Consider the following 13547-nt stretch of genomic DNA (forward strand, 5'->3'; position numbering starts at 1 on the left):
GTGCAAAAATCCTTAAATAAGTACAATTCTTTACTGGAGCAACACTGGAAAGATACTAGCAATCATAAGCAATAGATTGAGCAAAAGCATACAATTCGAAATTGAATGGAAGGTTTAAAATAATTTATCATATAAATCACACGTGTAAAACTTTTCAAAAATGTCAATTCCCGCCTGAAATTAACTAGACTGTTTTTGATAAAAACGGGTGAAATTCACTGATTAGTTGGGGCATAGCTATAGATCTTGGGTACAATCTGGAAGTGAAATGAGGTCTCTATCTGGAAAATTGAGTGAGTTATGCTAGATAGAGTGAGGTGCTTTTACGACAAAATGAAGGCGCAAAAATCCGTTTTGACAAGGAACAGTTTTACTCTACGCGTGAGCATTCAGGCTAGACTACCAGATTGAGACACAGTAAGTTCCAGGATTGATATGCGGATTCAACCCTAGTTCTCTAGTGCCTGCCCTGGGGGAACCAGTCCGACCACTCGAAATAGGATGGATAGTTTAGGATTTTACAAGAAAAAATGATTAAAGATTTTGGCGCTATCACAACAAATCAATGACAGGGTGGCAAGAATGATTTTTACAATATTACAAGTTATAAGGATAGGATTACTTAGAGATGGGATAGAGACAAAACAAGATATGTAGACTATGGATTTCTATGGGGTAGGGATGATGCTTACAGTCCACTTTATTTTAGGATATTGGAAAGTCGAGGGTTCTGGTCACTACACGACAAAGCGCCTGGCAAGACAGCTGGGCAGTTCGGTCACCGGAATGGCACCTCTGGTCACTGGATACTAAGAATCAGCTGGATGGCAGGTTTGCAGCAGGAATGCATTTAGTGAGCAGCAAGCCAGCTTAATTCAGGATGCTTCCCAAAACACCACAGCTTCCCTTGGTTATTGGGATTTTTAGAATTTGAGGCCTAGCTGAAGTAGGATCAGCAAGGTTTTGGCCTTGTGGTTGGGATCTGGAGTCTAGATGGATAAGTGTAAGATGAAGACGAGAACAGGACAGGACGCCGGGCAGGAAATCGGAATCTGTCAGGAATCGATGTGTGTCCTGCGTGTTGTCAAGGGCTCTTATTTATAATGCCAGGTGACCTCATTACAGTATACGACAGGGGCAGGCTTTACGATGGTCTGGAGGGTTGCTTAGAGAAATGCCAGTGGTTAAGATTCACTCTAAACCTTCCAGCCATCACCTCTTTGTTTCTTTCTTTATTACCTCAAGTGGGACGGGTATGGCCAGACATGGGTCCCATGCCTGTTGGGCCTAGAGACCCAAGCTACTCCTCACCGATGAGGCCCAACAAGGCTGAAATATGTTTGGGGATGCTTGTGGTCTCGTGCAGAAGAGATGTGACGTAGCAGTTCGGGCTGGACTGCCCCTTTTGGGGTGGGACCAAGCCTGATTCGCTTATGGTCATTCCCCTTCTGTAATGGCGTGGCAGGCGAAGAACGATGGTCTGGAGGGTTGCCCAGAGCAATGCCAGTGGTTAAGATTCACTCTAAACCACACGCCGCTAACAATAGGATTGGGCAACGGTAGAAGTCTCTGTCTAATGATGTCATGTTTATGAGGTGATTTTTAGAGTGTCCAGAAACCTCCCACAGTTACTGGAAATAAAATTTAATTTTGCACCAACACATTTACAACCTTTTAGTAAATCAGATACACAGTTGACATGTTTTTTTTCCTCACATTTCAATTCAAACCTCCAGTCTGAGAGGCTTGGTTTCGCCCCTCTGACAGTTTTTCGCGCTTTTCAATGGGATTCATATTACTCAAGAAACATTATACAGGGGTGGGGATTGTCATGAGGGATCTATGTACAAAATGTAGGTCTGCAATATTGATACCTTTCTTGTAATTCAACATATATCACTGTTTCTGTCCAGAGTGTCAATACATTCTACCAAGTTTCAAAATACAGCCCCACTTTCACTTTTTCACTGTAAAAATTCCACATTTTTACCAATTATGGCAACTGAGATATAAGTCTTTTTAAAGTTCTTTATAAAATAGTCTTTCGAACAAATGGGAGTCACTGTGTAATTTTTTTGTTTCCTGCTGACACCAACTGGCATCTCCTTTGAAGCAGGATGGGGGGTTTCCTCAGCCTCGTAGAAGTTATATGGTCTCTCACACCTCCGGCTTCCTTCCCTGGGAACAGCATTGTCCCAGCCTGGAGCAAAGGCGAATGTCTGACGAGCTTGTGAATTTTCTTTGTCCTAGACGTTTATGGTGTGCCTCCCTTCCTAGAGGAAGTTACAGGGCAGGCACTTGAATAACTGGTGGTTCTTGGTGGTTTGCAAACTCAGCCTATATGTTTTAATCTTTATTTTCTTATTCTGAGTCTTGAATTAAAACTTGTGGAATGAAAATAGCCTATGTGTTTATTTACCACCAGCCACAAACCTCTTCAACATTGCTGGGTAATGGCAGAATTTCCTTTTAACAGTTTACTTTTTAAATGGGCTTTTTCCTCCTTCAGTTTTGCAAAAGGCCATTTTACACGTGTTGAAAACTAGCATTTCTTTCATTAAATTCGGTTTGGCAGTCCCATCTGCCTTTGCAATACTGCCTTGCAGCCAAAGTCATTTTCCTGGAAGCATGAGTTTTATCTGACTGGGCCTGTCATTCAGGAATTATGCCTAGTTTTGCTAATGCACAATGACTTCTCCTGGGCATGGCAGGTCTTTTCAATCACAGCAGTTTCATAGTAGATGGATGGATTTAGTTTCAAAACAGCATTTTTAAAGAGTGGAAAAAAAGGTTTCATTCTGAAACGGAATTTTGGGGTTGTCAGCAAGGCAATGCTGCCTATTTTCTTAATTCCATATTAAATGTTGTAGAGCATACTGGCACATTCCTGCAGTGTGTACTCTGTTCCACCCCGCCTGAAATGTGTGTGGCAGGGTGATGCAGCTATTTTTGAAAACATTTTTTTTAATGGTTATTGTAAAAGGGCAATTTTCAGACCATGGCGCGCACAGGAGCCAGCACAGCTTTTTTGCTGTTTCTTGCACCAATGCAGCAAAGTGATGGGGTAAAGCACAGCTGAGTGGGTCAATATATCCCACAACGTCTACACGGTATAACCGTACCTGGACGATTGGCTGATTTGTGACCACTCGCGGGAGCTGGCTGACGAACACACAAAGGTGATCGTCCGACCACTGACAGATCGTGGATTCTCCTTCAGCTATTGAACGCCATTGCAGAACGCGCTGCTCCATGGTGTCTTGCCTGGCATCGCCCTCGGAAGAGAGGATCGCAGCCATTCAAGGAAAGGTACAGCGACTGTCTTCTCTGGTGAGAAGATCCGGAGCGACCAGCAACTTGATTGGAGGCGATGCAGATAGCCTGAGAAGATCCAGATACCAAATCTGCCTCTGCCACGCTAGGGTGATGAGCATCTTCCTGCATCGACACTATCTGAGTGTGTTGATGACACGTAGTAGGAGAGGGGATTCGGGGGGGACGCTTACAGAAACATCCCTTCCCACAGGAAGGAGAATGCGTCCCCCAGGCTTCTCGGCTGATTGAATCTGCTGACAAACTTCTGGCATTTTCGAGTTCGCCGCCATGGCAAACAGATCGATCTGGGGTCTGCACCATTCAATAAACAGGCGGTCCACCTCATCCTGGCGAAGTTCCCACTTGTGGCAAGAGCTCAGTTCCCTGCCAAGGAAGTCTGTGTTGGTGTTCTTGACTCCCGCCCAGTGACAGATTTTAGCCAGCTTCTTCTGAACAAGCTTGGCCTTTTGTGCCCGTTCTATACTCCTAATTTTCCTACTTTTAAAAAAATGTACAATATGCCTGAATTTCCGGCCAACTCTTGGCCTCCATCCCTACTACCTTATCTAGATCGTGTTGCACAGGGAACAGCGCGTGAAAGGCCAGAGGCCTATCCCAGGAGCGCTGGTGAAGTCCGTTCCCGTCGATGCGGAAAAGAGGACTGAGGAGTGGCGCCTGTGGGCGGAGTCAGGGGAGCGCATGCTCCCAGGGCTGCACCCATGCACGCATCTAAATTTTAAAGGGGAAGCCAATTTGTTCTGGTGAAAAAGGTTGTTTTCCGTCCCTAGCAAAAGAACGCCCATAAAATCTTGAGGAAAGGGGACTATGGACTTGGAGTACTTTTTGCACTCGTGCTCAACCCTTTATCTACTCTTGTAGCTGTCGGCCCTGCTCTCTTGTCCTCCACCCTTAATCTCTCTGGTAACCTTCAAACTGAGATTAATGGCATATCTGTTCTAGCGTCTCATGACGTTGGTTGGAACCTCTTGGATTTGAAGGCTATTGAAAATATGCATAAACTTGTACATCTAATTATTTAATTAAATTGAGTTTTGACCAGCATCAGATTAAGCAAAAAGAGCTTCTCATTGCCATGGATATGAAAGGCGATATAGGCTTTTTTTTTACTGTCGTTTTCCTAAATGCATAATGTGAAAGAAACAAACAATTCAAAGGAAAAGAAAGTACTGGATGGTCGTCTCACTAATGACAAGGGGAATTTTTAGAGATCTTCAATTAAAGGGTCATATTTTTGGGTTTGAATGTGTACCTTGGCACATGTTAAAGTGACTGTGGTGACAAATATACATTTTTGCAAGCAGACCTCTTAATTATCCTGTGGGAGAATGCTTCCTCATCTCCATATGATATGCAATACTGCTGGCTCCTTTTATTTTCACAAGATCTGAGCCTTGCAGTGCAGACATACCAGCCAGGTCAAATCCCATGGAACATGGATGAGAATAGAGGAAGCCCCTTGGCCTTTCTCCCACTACACACCACCTTTAATGCTGGATTCATTTTCAGCCTTGCTTTTTTGTGATAGGATGTTGGCCCATCCCCTCCCTCAATGGTGAGGTCCACAGTGAACATATTCTAGGGGATAGAAAAAAGCCATCAATGATAGAGCATGGAATGAGGAGAGGACTCTTAAACCTCCCCCCCCATGCCATTTATGTTGTGAAACTGGTAAAATGGGTTTTTAGATTGTCAATAAACATAGGTTACTAATAGCCCATCCATTGAGCAGGCACGAAGCCTGTGCTAGCTGGGCCAGGTTGCTCACTCCTCAGTCCTACAGCTCTAACCAAACTGTATTTTTTATTTTCTCTTCAAGGATGTTCAAGATCCCTCTGTGATTGTAACTTTTCCCCTGGATGAAGATGAAAATGCCTCCTTGGTTGCGTGGACCACTACACCTTGGACCTTGCCTAGCAATCTTGCCCTTTGTGTTAACCCAGATTTACAATATGTGAAACTGAAAGGTAAATGCAGGCTGCTATGTAATTACACATACTTTCCATTTCATGGGTGAGATGGCTTTATTTGATTTGTTTTTTTCCATCTGCCTGAGTGTCAATAGTGAATAATGATTCTTCCTTTAATTGTGAATGTTTATAGCGTCAGTGTGCAATTCTGCAGTAGCACAAATCCATGTGTTGGATTGTTTAGGGTATCTCACCTGAGGACTTCCCTACACAAAAAAGCTCAGGGACATTATTTATTGCTTTGCTTTTAATCATTCAGAAGTATGTAATTCCTGCCCATCTTGCCCTCCAACAGACTAAGCGAAACCCTTGTGTGTTACTACCCCTAGCTCACGCTGATGGTCCGCTTATCTAGGGTGAGGGGATAGTATAAGAGGCTTGCCCGGTCTTACTAATCATTGTCTTCTACACAATACTTTCACTAAAAAGGCACATGTCAATTGAAGCACAGATCATGTGACTGCTGCTCACACAAATGAAATGCTATACATTTTATTCTTTTTCTTTGTTTAGCAGGTGTAAAAAACTTGTTTTTTAAAGAAAAAACTTGAGAAGTCCTTTGTGTATTAGTATGAAAACGCACAGTTCCACAAAAGACCAACATTTCTTAATTTTCTGCCCCCAGCTCTATGTTGAAGTCTTCAAAGTTTCAGACTCTGTTCATAGTGTTTTGGGGTATATTACCATCCTTTCGGAATATGGAAAGTGTAGAAACAAAGACCTTTCACCATTACTTCGTTCAGTTTCCTTTTCAAGGTCCGATTCAGCCTGCCGGTTTCAGTGGACTATTTTCGTGGAGCCACTTTCTTCAGGGCCATTTATTGGAGCACTTTAATATGTGCTGCACCCATTTTCGATGCAACTTTGCTTATTTCATAATTGCTGTACCCCACCCTAGTCATGTCATCCCCAATCAATCCAGGTCCTCGTGGGACAGAGCAAGTTAGGAGTGCTGCTTCTTGGATGCCTTTTGTTTTGGACATTCCTATAGTGATCCCTGTTTTGATCAGGTTTAGGATGTTCTGTTTCATATGGTACGGGCGCCGGCATCTGGGAGGGCAAGAAACAATTCTGCAGTACACCATACAGCTCCTGAAATGCAATTGTTTTATCTACCACCTTCCAATTTGTGTCTCAGAATGTGTCCCTGAATGCATCACATTTGGAAATTAAAGGGTCTATGAAATAGCAATACATTTTGCATACATTAAAAGTGGTTAAAGGACAACAAACTGCCCTAGCATATAAGATCATTGTTTTTGAAATAATGTATTTCTTGCTTTTATACTTATACAAAATATTTGCTTTTGTATCAGTCCCAATTGAATACGTTTTCTGAGCAATCCTGTAGCATGTTTCTCTTGCAGTGGTGATTATTGTTCATTTATTTCATTTGTGGCTTGCATTTTTGATGATTCATTTCTCATGATTCTGTTTTTTTAAACTTTATATTCGTGGTGTTGTAAAAATTAGGAATGAATTTAATATTTATGATTGGACCAAATACTGAAGCATTTATATTTCATACATCTGTTAAGCTAGACTATTAGTAATGTCTTCTTCATCATGGAAGAGTATTTTGGGTAATAACCCTGCTCAAATGCCCGCCTTTGATGGCTGCTGTGATGCCAGGGGTAATATGTATGGAGACTTTGGTGCCACGTAACCTCAGTTCCTTTTTTTCTCACTCTCTCTCAGTACGCTGCTCCAGAATGCCACTAGCCATTTTTAACAACTTGTCATTCTGAATACCAGTGTGGGCTAAAGCCCTAAAAAGACTGTTCGAAGCAGATGTCTGTCACTGATCCCCCACTTAATCTTTACTGCCTAAGAGAGGAACACACCGTACATTCGAATGTGGTTCATACCAGTCCATGCATACAGGACCATGCCATTCAATTGTACGCCTTCCTTCACAAGGGCAGTCCCTCCATATCTCCTACTTGTGAGCCCCTTTCTAATAAGGCCTGGATTTTAGAGACTACAGGGGTGGAACCCGGCTCAAGGGAAGACAAGATTCCAGGTCACACGAACATGACCGGAAAGAGAAGCACGGTCTTGCTCCCACAGTGATTGATCTGGATGTCATTCTTCATAGTCCTTGTTGAAAATGAAATAGCACTTCTGTTCCAGGTACGATAAACGTGGTTCAGGAGAATCGGCACTTTTGAAGGTACCGTTTCCCCTCTCACTCCAAGCCAGAGCAGTGGGATTAAGTTAGGCAACAGATGCTTACACCTTGACTCTTGTGAAGGCACTGGTGTAAGGGCCCTCTGCGCTTTTATAAGCCAGCAAGGGCACCTCTTCGGACTGCAGCTGCATGCCTGCCAACTCTTCCATCACTTGAGGCAGTGCCCATTTAATGTAGACTGTCTCAGTCTTTGTGTGTAGTAGCTGTAAAGACTGGAGGGGGCTATCTGTACTTCTGCTCCCTAAATGGCGGAGTCGAGGTACAGAGCACCCCAGCCAAGATTCTCTATATGGTAACGCTGGACAAGCAATCCAGGCTTAAGCTCTAGGAGGTGATTTGGGCTGGTTCTGAAATAGTGTAGTCCCCAAGCAACCACAAAGGAATGTCCACACACTGTTAGTGAAAACAGTCTTTATATAAATAAGGTTCAAGATTATGTACACAATCACACACTTTGTACTCTGGCAGTGCCATAATGGTAGATATATACAAGTCTACGTGGTGCCACTCTTATATATCGACTCCTTTGAAATGCATCAACTGTTAACAGTTCAAATGACATACGAATCAGATTGTAAGATGAATTAATGATAGACAACAGAAAGAATGCAAGTTAAATCAAGCAATGGCAGAACAGTATATCCCACTACCATGAGACCATTCTGTGCGAGGACAACCCGCCCCCCCCCTACCCCCAACCTGGGCAACCTGTGAATAAAGCATATTACAAGCCCAGTCCAGTTATTCTCAGTATAGTCTTAGTTCCTTCTAGAAAGGTTCTACCACCCCAATGTATCTGGAATAGCAGAATTCGACGTCGGGTCGTCGATGGATCCTTCTTGAGCAACCCCCTTTAAGACGGGAGTCACGGATCGTCGAAATCCCACGAGGAGATGGTGAACAAATGCACCTAGGCCGCAGCGTTGTTTGGTAGACGGTGATGGACTTCAATGTACGGGAGCTTCGCTTCGTGATTCCGTGGCGCTCCCAGTCTCCGGTCGGCAGCCTTTGAAGGTCTGACGTCCCAGGAGCTTTGGAAAAGATCAGCTGGTGCACAATGGTCCCTCGTAGCTCGGGAAGAGGTCTCCTAGCCAGGTCCTCTATTGGATCAGTTCCTTGAAGGCACAGCAGCTTTCAGATTAGCTAAGGACAACAGCAGCAGTTCTTCCTCCAGTGGGCTTCAAGGTTAAGTATCAACATCAGCTTCTGAACGATTTCCCTCAGTGAGAGGCCCCCAGATGTACTATTGATCTCCGATTCACTCTGCTGGGTCACACTCAGGCAACCAATCATTCAGAAGGGCATTCATGCAGTCAGGCAGCCAATCAGGCTCACAGTGCATTCAGGCCATTCTTCTCCAGCCAGACACTCGCAACACAAAATGTGGATTCGGACAAGCACTTTGCCATTCAGCACTCCACACTGCATTCATACCAGTTTCGAGAAGGGCTGTGCCAGTTATTGTGTCAAACACCAGATACTAGACACCCATAACATGAAATGCATATTGGTCACACACTCATTCACCCAGGTCCCGCCCCACAGGCGTACCCACAACATACAGTCAATATGAAAGCTCCAGCCGGTCTGGCCTGGACTTCCCCCACACTACCATATATGGAACTTCCACCCAACAGCTAGTCGGGGGGACTGAGTCAGGGCTTCTCGGGACTTCGGGAATACAAGGTAACGGGCAATAGAAAGCAAGAGGCCACAGGGGCCATCTTGTTACCTATAAGGATCAACTGATTCCAATGGCAGGGCCTCGTTATCACAAAATGGAGGTTACTCAGAGCTCCTGTTAAATTCAGCATGGAGCTGCCACCAGCCCATACCTTTCTCTGTGGGCATCACACAGGTGCCCAAAAACAAACACTAGGAGTACATGGTCGTACTCCCACCCATGTGTGCCATAAGGGTATCCCAAGGGTCTTTTCACCAAACCAAAAAGAGGAAGAGCCTCACCGCCAGGAGTCCCGCATGAGCCCCTGCGCGGAAAACGATCAAGAACATACAGGATAAAGCAATAAAGGACAAGGATACAGAGGCCCTGGCCCTCCGATGCATTTCCAGCATCACAGTAGCCCCCTGCATTGTTCTTTGTGCCGGCTGGTGCCAACACATTTCAATCGATTGCTTTTCTCCCACAGTTTCCTCATCAGTTAGATATCCCCTTCCAGCTTCAGCTGCTCGGAAAACATTTCGACTGGGAGTGTAGTGGACCTCGACTAAGCCATCAATGCGCCTTGACTCTATCGTTGGCTCCGGACGTGACTTCGGGCATCGTATGGATACTGCGTCACTACGCCCCATACCTCAATTCCTTTTTTCCGTGTACTCCGCACACTGCTTGTGAAGAACACTAGCGATGGTTGATCTCTCGATTTCACTCAACACTTTTTTTGACAAATGGTCTGTCATTGCGAGCGACCATGTGCGCACTCCGGATCTCTGGCTTCAAGCGCTGCTCTTATTGCAGTTTCAAGATGTCTGTGACTGACTCGCATGATATATGCGTGTGGTGGCTTGGCATAGGTTACGACACAGAATGTGGCTCTTCTTGGTTCAAGATGAACCCGAAGTCCTTGCAGGAGCGGGCGGCTAAACTCGCAGTGAGCCGACCGCCGGCCAAGTCCCCGGCCTGGTCGACCATTAGGTCATCAGATGCCAAAATGGACGGCCCCACTCCTGCGAAGGTTAGCCACTGGCCTAAGACCAAGAAGACATCCCACTCTTGGAACCCCTTGTCCTCCTTGCTTAAAAAGAAGAGATGTCACTGACGCGACTGACTCCTCGTCAGGATGCAGTAAGTTGTTGGCAGGGCCGGCGTCAAGACAAGAATGGGAGGCCTTTAAGCCCCAGATGTTAGCCATGTTTAAAAAAGTGGGTGTGGGCGGGCCCCGATACAGCAGACCCGGTAGCTCCAGTGGTGCCTGGTGATTCCGGCCACAGGGTAGCACCGATTGCAATGCCATCTGCGGCAGGGGAGCCTTCGAACTCTACGCCGGGCTTTGAACGCCTGGACCTTCCCACAAGCTTAGTGTTCCAATCATTCTCGACGCACTGCCAGCGCTCAACCTTGTCTACGCCGACCGCCATACTTACGACCGCTAAAACATCAATATCAACTGCCTTTGAACGGTCTTTTATACCGTTGTCTGGATCCGACTTTTTCGGGTCGATTACGGACTCTTCGTTGCTGAATATGAAAAGCAAGGTGATATCGACCCCATTTATTTGGGAGCTGGCAGTAATGACTGTTTTCCCGTCCAGGCAGACATGATTACCTTGGAAGAGGGACTGCACAACCCCAGTGGGTTGCACACTTCTCCAGATATCGAAATGCAGTCGGCCCACACCTATGCCCATACACATGCAAAGTTTAGGGCTCTGGTTGACAGAGGGCCATGCCTGTCCAAGACTGTGACCTCATGGACATTCTTGACGAGGGCCCCACCACAGAAAGGGCCATGCCTTTCAATCCGGCTATCGCCGACCCCATTGTCTCCTTATGGCAACACCCCTGTAGCCTTACTCTTGTTAATTCTGACCTGGTGAAGAAATATAGGCCAGCAAGGGGAGAACCTCTTTTTCTCTCCTCTCGCCCCACGCCAGAAGGTTTGGTTGTTCATGCAGCCACGGTATCCACCAGGGCCGCTACTTCCACGTCGAATTTGCCTACTTATGGGGAGGGCAAGAAAGTGGATGCCCTAGCGATTTTCTCCACTGTGAGCATGGTGTTGAAGGCAACAAAAGTCTCCTGTGGCTTTGCGACTTACTCATTTGGACGGTGGAAGGCAGTGGAGTAGGCGGCCTACAACATCCCTGAGGGGGAGATGTGGGAGGGTTTCCTGGAGATGGTGGACGACGGGAGGGAGGTGGTCAGACAGTAGTTGCAAACGGGCCTGAACATTGCCGACTGAGTCGGATGACGCAATCGGTTATGGCCCTTAGGAGCCAGGCCTACCTGCACTCCTCTAGGTTGGTGTTCTCTCCCAATGTCCAAAGTAAATTGTTGGACATTGCTTTTGATGGGGAGAATCTCTTCGGCCCGAAGGCAGATGAATCCTTGGAGAAATTCAAGGAGTCCAAGCTCGCCACAAAGTCGCTCGGCCTAGCTGTGCAACAGCCAGCCAAACCTGCCTTCAGTTTCGCTTCAAGGGGCAGAGACTGCAAGTGCTACATCCCCTACGGCAGGAAGGCTCAGCTCCTGCAAGCCAGGCAAGTGCAGAGGAGTTTCTCGCCCTCTTGAAGGAACAGGGGAGCCTAGAGTTCAACAGACGGCAGAAGTGGCTGGTTCGGCTCCGTACTCCAAGCCGCTTTCATTTCCCCTCCCACAACTCAACGGTTGGAGGATGGCTGACCAAGCATTGGACCCAGTGGGAGGCGATTACCTCCGATGCCTGAGCTCTGCAGCCCGTGCAGTGGGATTGTCTACATTTCTTCAGAAAACGTCTGGGCAGGCCGCCACCACCTCCTTGCCAACTGGAACAGAAGCTCCAGGAAGAACTGAGAGCCCTTTTTGTTGAAGGCTGTGGTGAAGGATGTACCTGCTTAGCAGGTTGGGCTGGTATTCTATTCCCTGTATTTTCTGGGCCCCAAAAAGTGGTGTGGGGAGGTCTCCATCCAAGTTCTTGAAGGACAAATTCAAGATGGTGACGTTAAGCTAGATAGTTACAGGACTGACTGGTGTCCATAGATCTTCAGGACGCTTACTTTCATGTGCCGATGCTTCAAAAGCACAGGTGGTTCCTGAGGTTCCTTATTGCGGACAAGTACCATCAATTCATGATGCTTCCCCTGGGTTGAGCTCTAGACCAAGGGTCTTATCCTCCGTATGTCTTCACTCCCTTGTCTTGTGGCGCTTAGAAACACTTGTGTACAGGCGCGTTATAAATGCCATATCGTATATCAAGCTCATGGCGGTAGTCGTGGTTCACCTCAGGAGATCAGGCGTCCATGTGTTCCCATACTTGGACAACTGATTTATCTGAGGGACTTCGGCGGAGCAGGTCTGGTCTCATCTGAGGGACACCTGTTCACTACTCCACAGGGTGGTCTTCTACATGAACTTGCAGAAGGTCCGCACAACACCAGCTCAATGGCTCCAGTTCATCGGAGCAGTCCTAGACACTCGGACAGGGAAGGATTTTCCACCCGGGGAGAGAGTCAACAGCATTGCACAGATGGTACAGCTGTCCCAGGAAACTACAACGCATAGTGGAGACTAGAGGGTATATTACTTACCACGCTAAACAATCCCTCTTCATAAATACTCATTCGAGGGGATTGTGTCCTCCGACGTATTCCATCTCTGACATGTAATCACCACAGCTGTGCTCATTACATGTCATAGATATGGAATACGTCGTCGGACCATCCCATCGAAAGAACGTTACCAGGTAAGAGAGTAACTTGTTTAACTCTGTGTTTAGGTGCTCTTATGTCGTTCACTGTTTTTACTCTGTTGGCTGACTTTGAATTCCTCCTCCTTTGTGATAAATGCATTTGTATCATAAATATTCATTAACATTCTGCATCCATTCCATTCTAATAGATAATAGCAGTTATTTTTATTATAAATAAAATGAATATATACACAATGCAATTCATATAATTTATTGATCAGGTTGTGGATTAACTTTCTGTAGTGTACATCCAAGTATCTATTGGCTTATTCTATAAAATCCATTGTCTTCATATACACAAACAAATCTACAGTTCTAATAACTGTTGCATTTCTTCTGGCATCACATACATTCACACTTCTTTCTTATCTTCTACCCAACACGTTATCTAAACTCACTTTTGTCAGGAAATTCAGGGGACACTACTAGTTTTTCCATGTTGCTTCTTATTCAGTTAAAAACAATCAAATTCTTCAGCGTTGGAGCGAAAGGGGAAATTGGCGGTAGGTAAAATTCCCCCAAAAATCCCCATCGGCTCCCCTGTCAAAGAAACCTTTGTCCGACGATCCGAGAGGCGACTCTCCTCTGAGGAAGAAGGTTGAAAGATCACGGTCGAGGAGTGGCTCCCACCACTCATTGTCGAAA

The 13547-nt window shown here is 45.8% G+C and overlaps 1 protein-coding gene across 1 annotated transcript in view; it reads left to right on the forward strand.

Annotated features, from left to right (window-relative positions):
- Positions 1–13547, forward strand: part of IARS1 (isoleucyl-tRNA synthetase 1) — a 2025584-nt gene that overhangs the window by 217749 nt on the left and 1794288 nt on the right. The window contains exon 7 of the mRNA XM_069643896.1: positions 5153–5300. Within this exon, the coding sequence (XP_069499997.1) occupies positions 5153–5300 (148 nt within the window). The remainder of the gene's footprint in view (positions 1–5152; positions 5301–13547) is intronic.

This window comes from Ambystoma mexicanum, chromosome 2p (assembly GCF_040938575.1).
Source record: "Ambystoma mexicanum isolate Mex_15411 chromosome 2p, UKY_AmexF1_1, whole genome shotgun sequence".
Lineage (NCBI taxonomy): Eukaryota > Metazoa > Chordata > Amphibia > Caudata > Ambystomatidae > Ambystoma > Ambystoma mexicanum.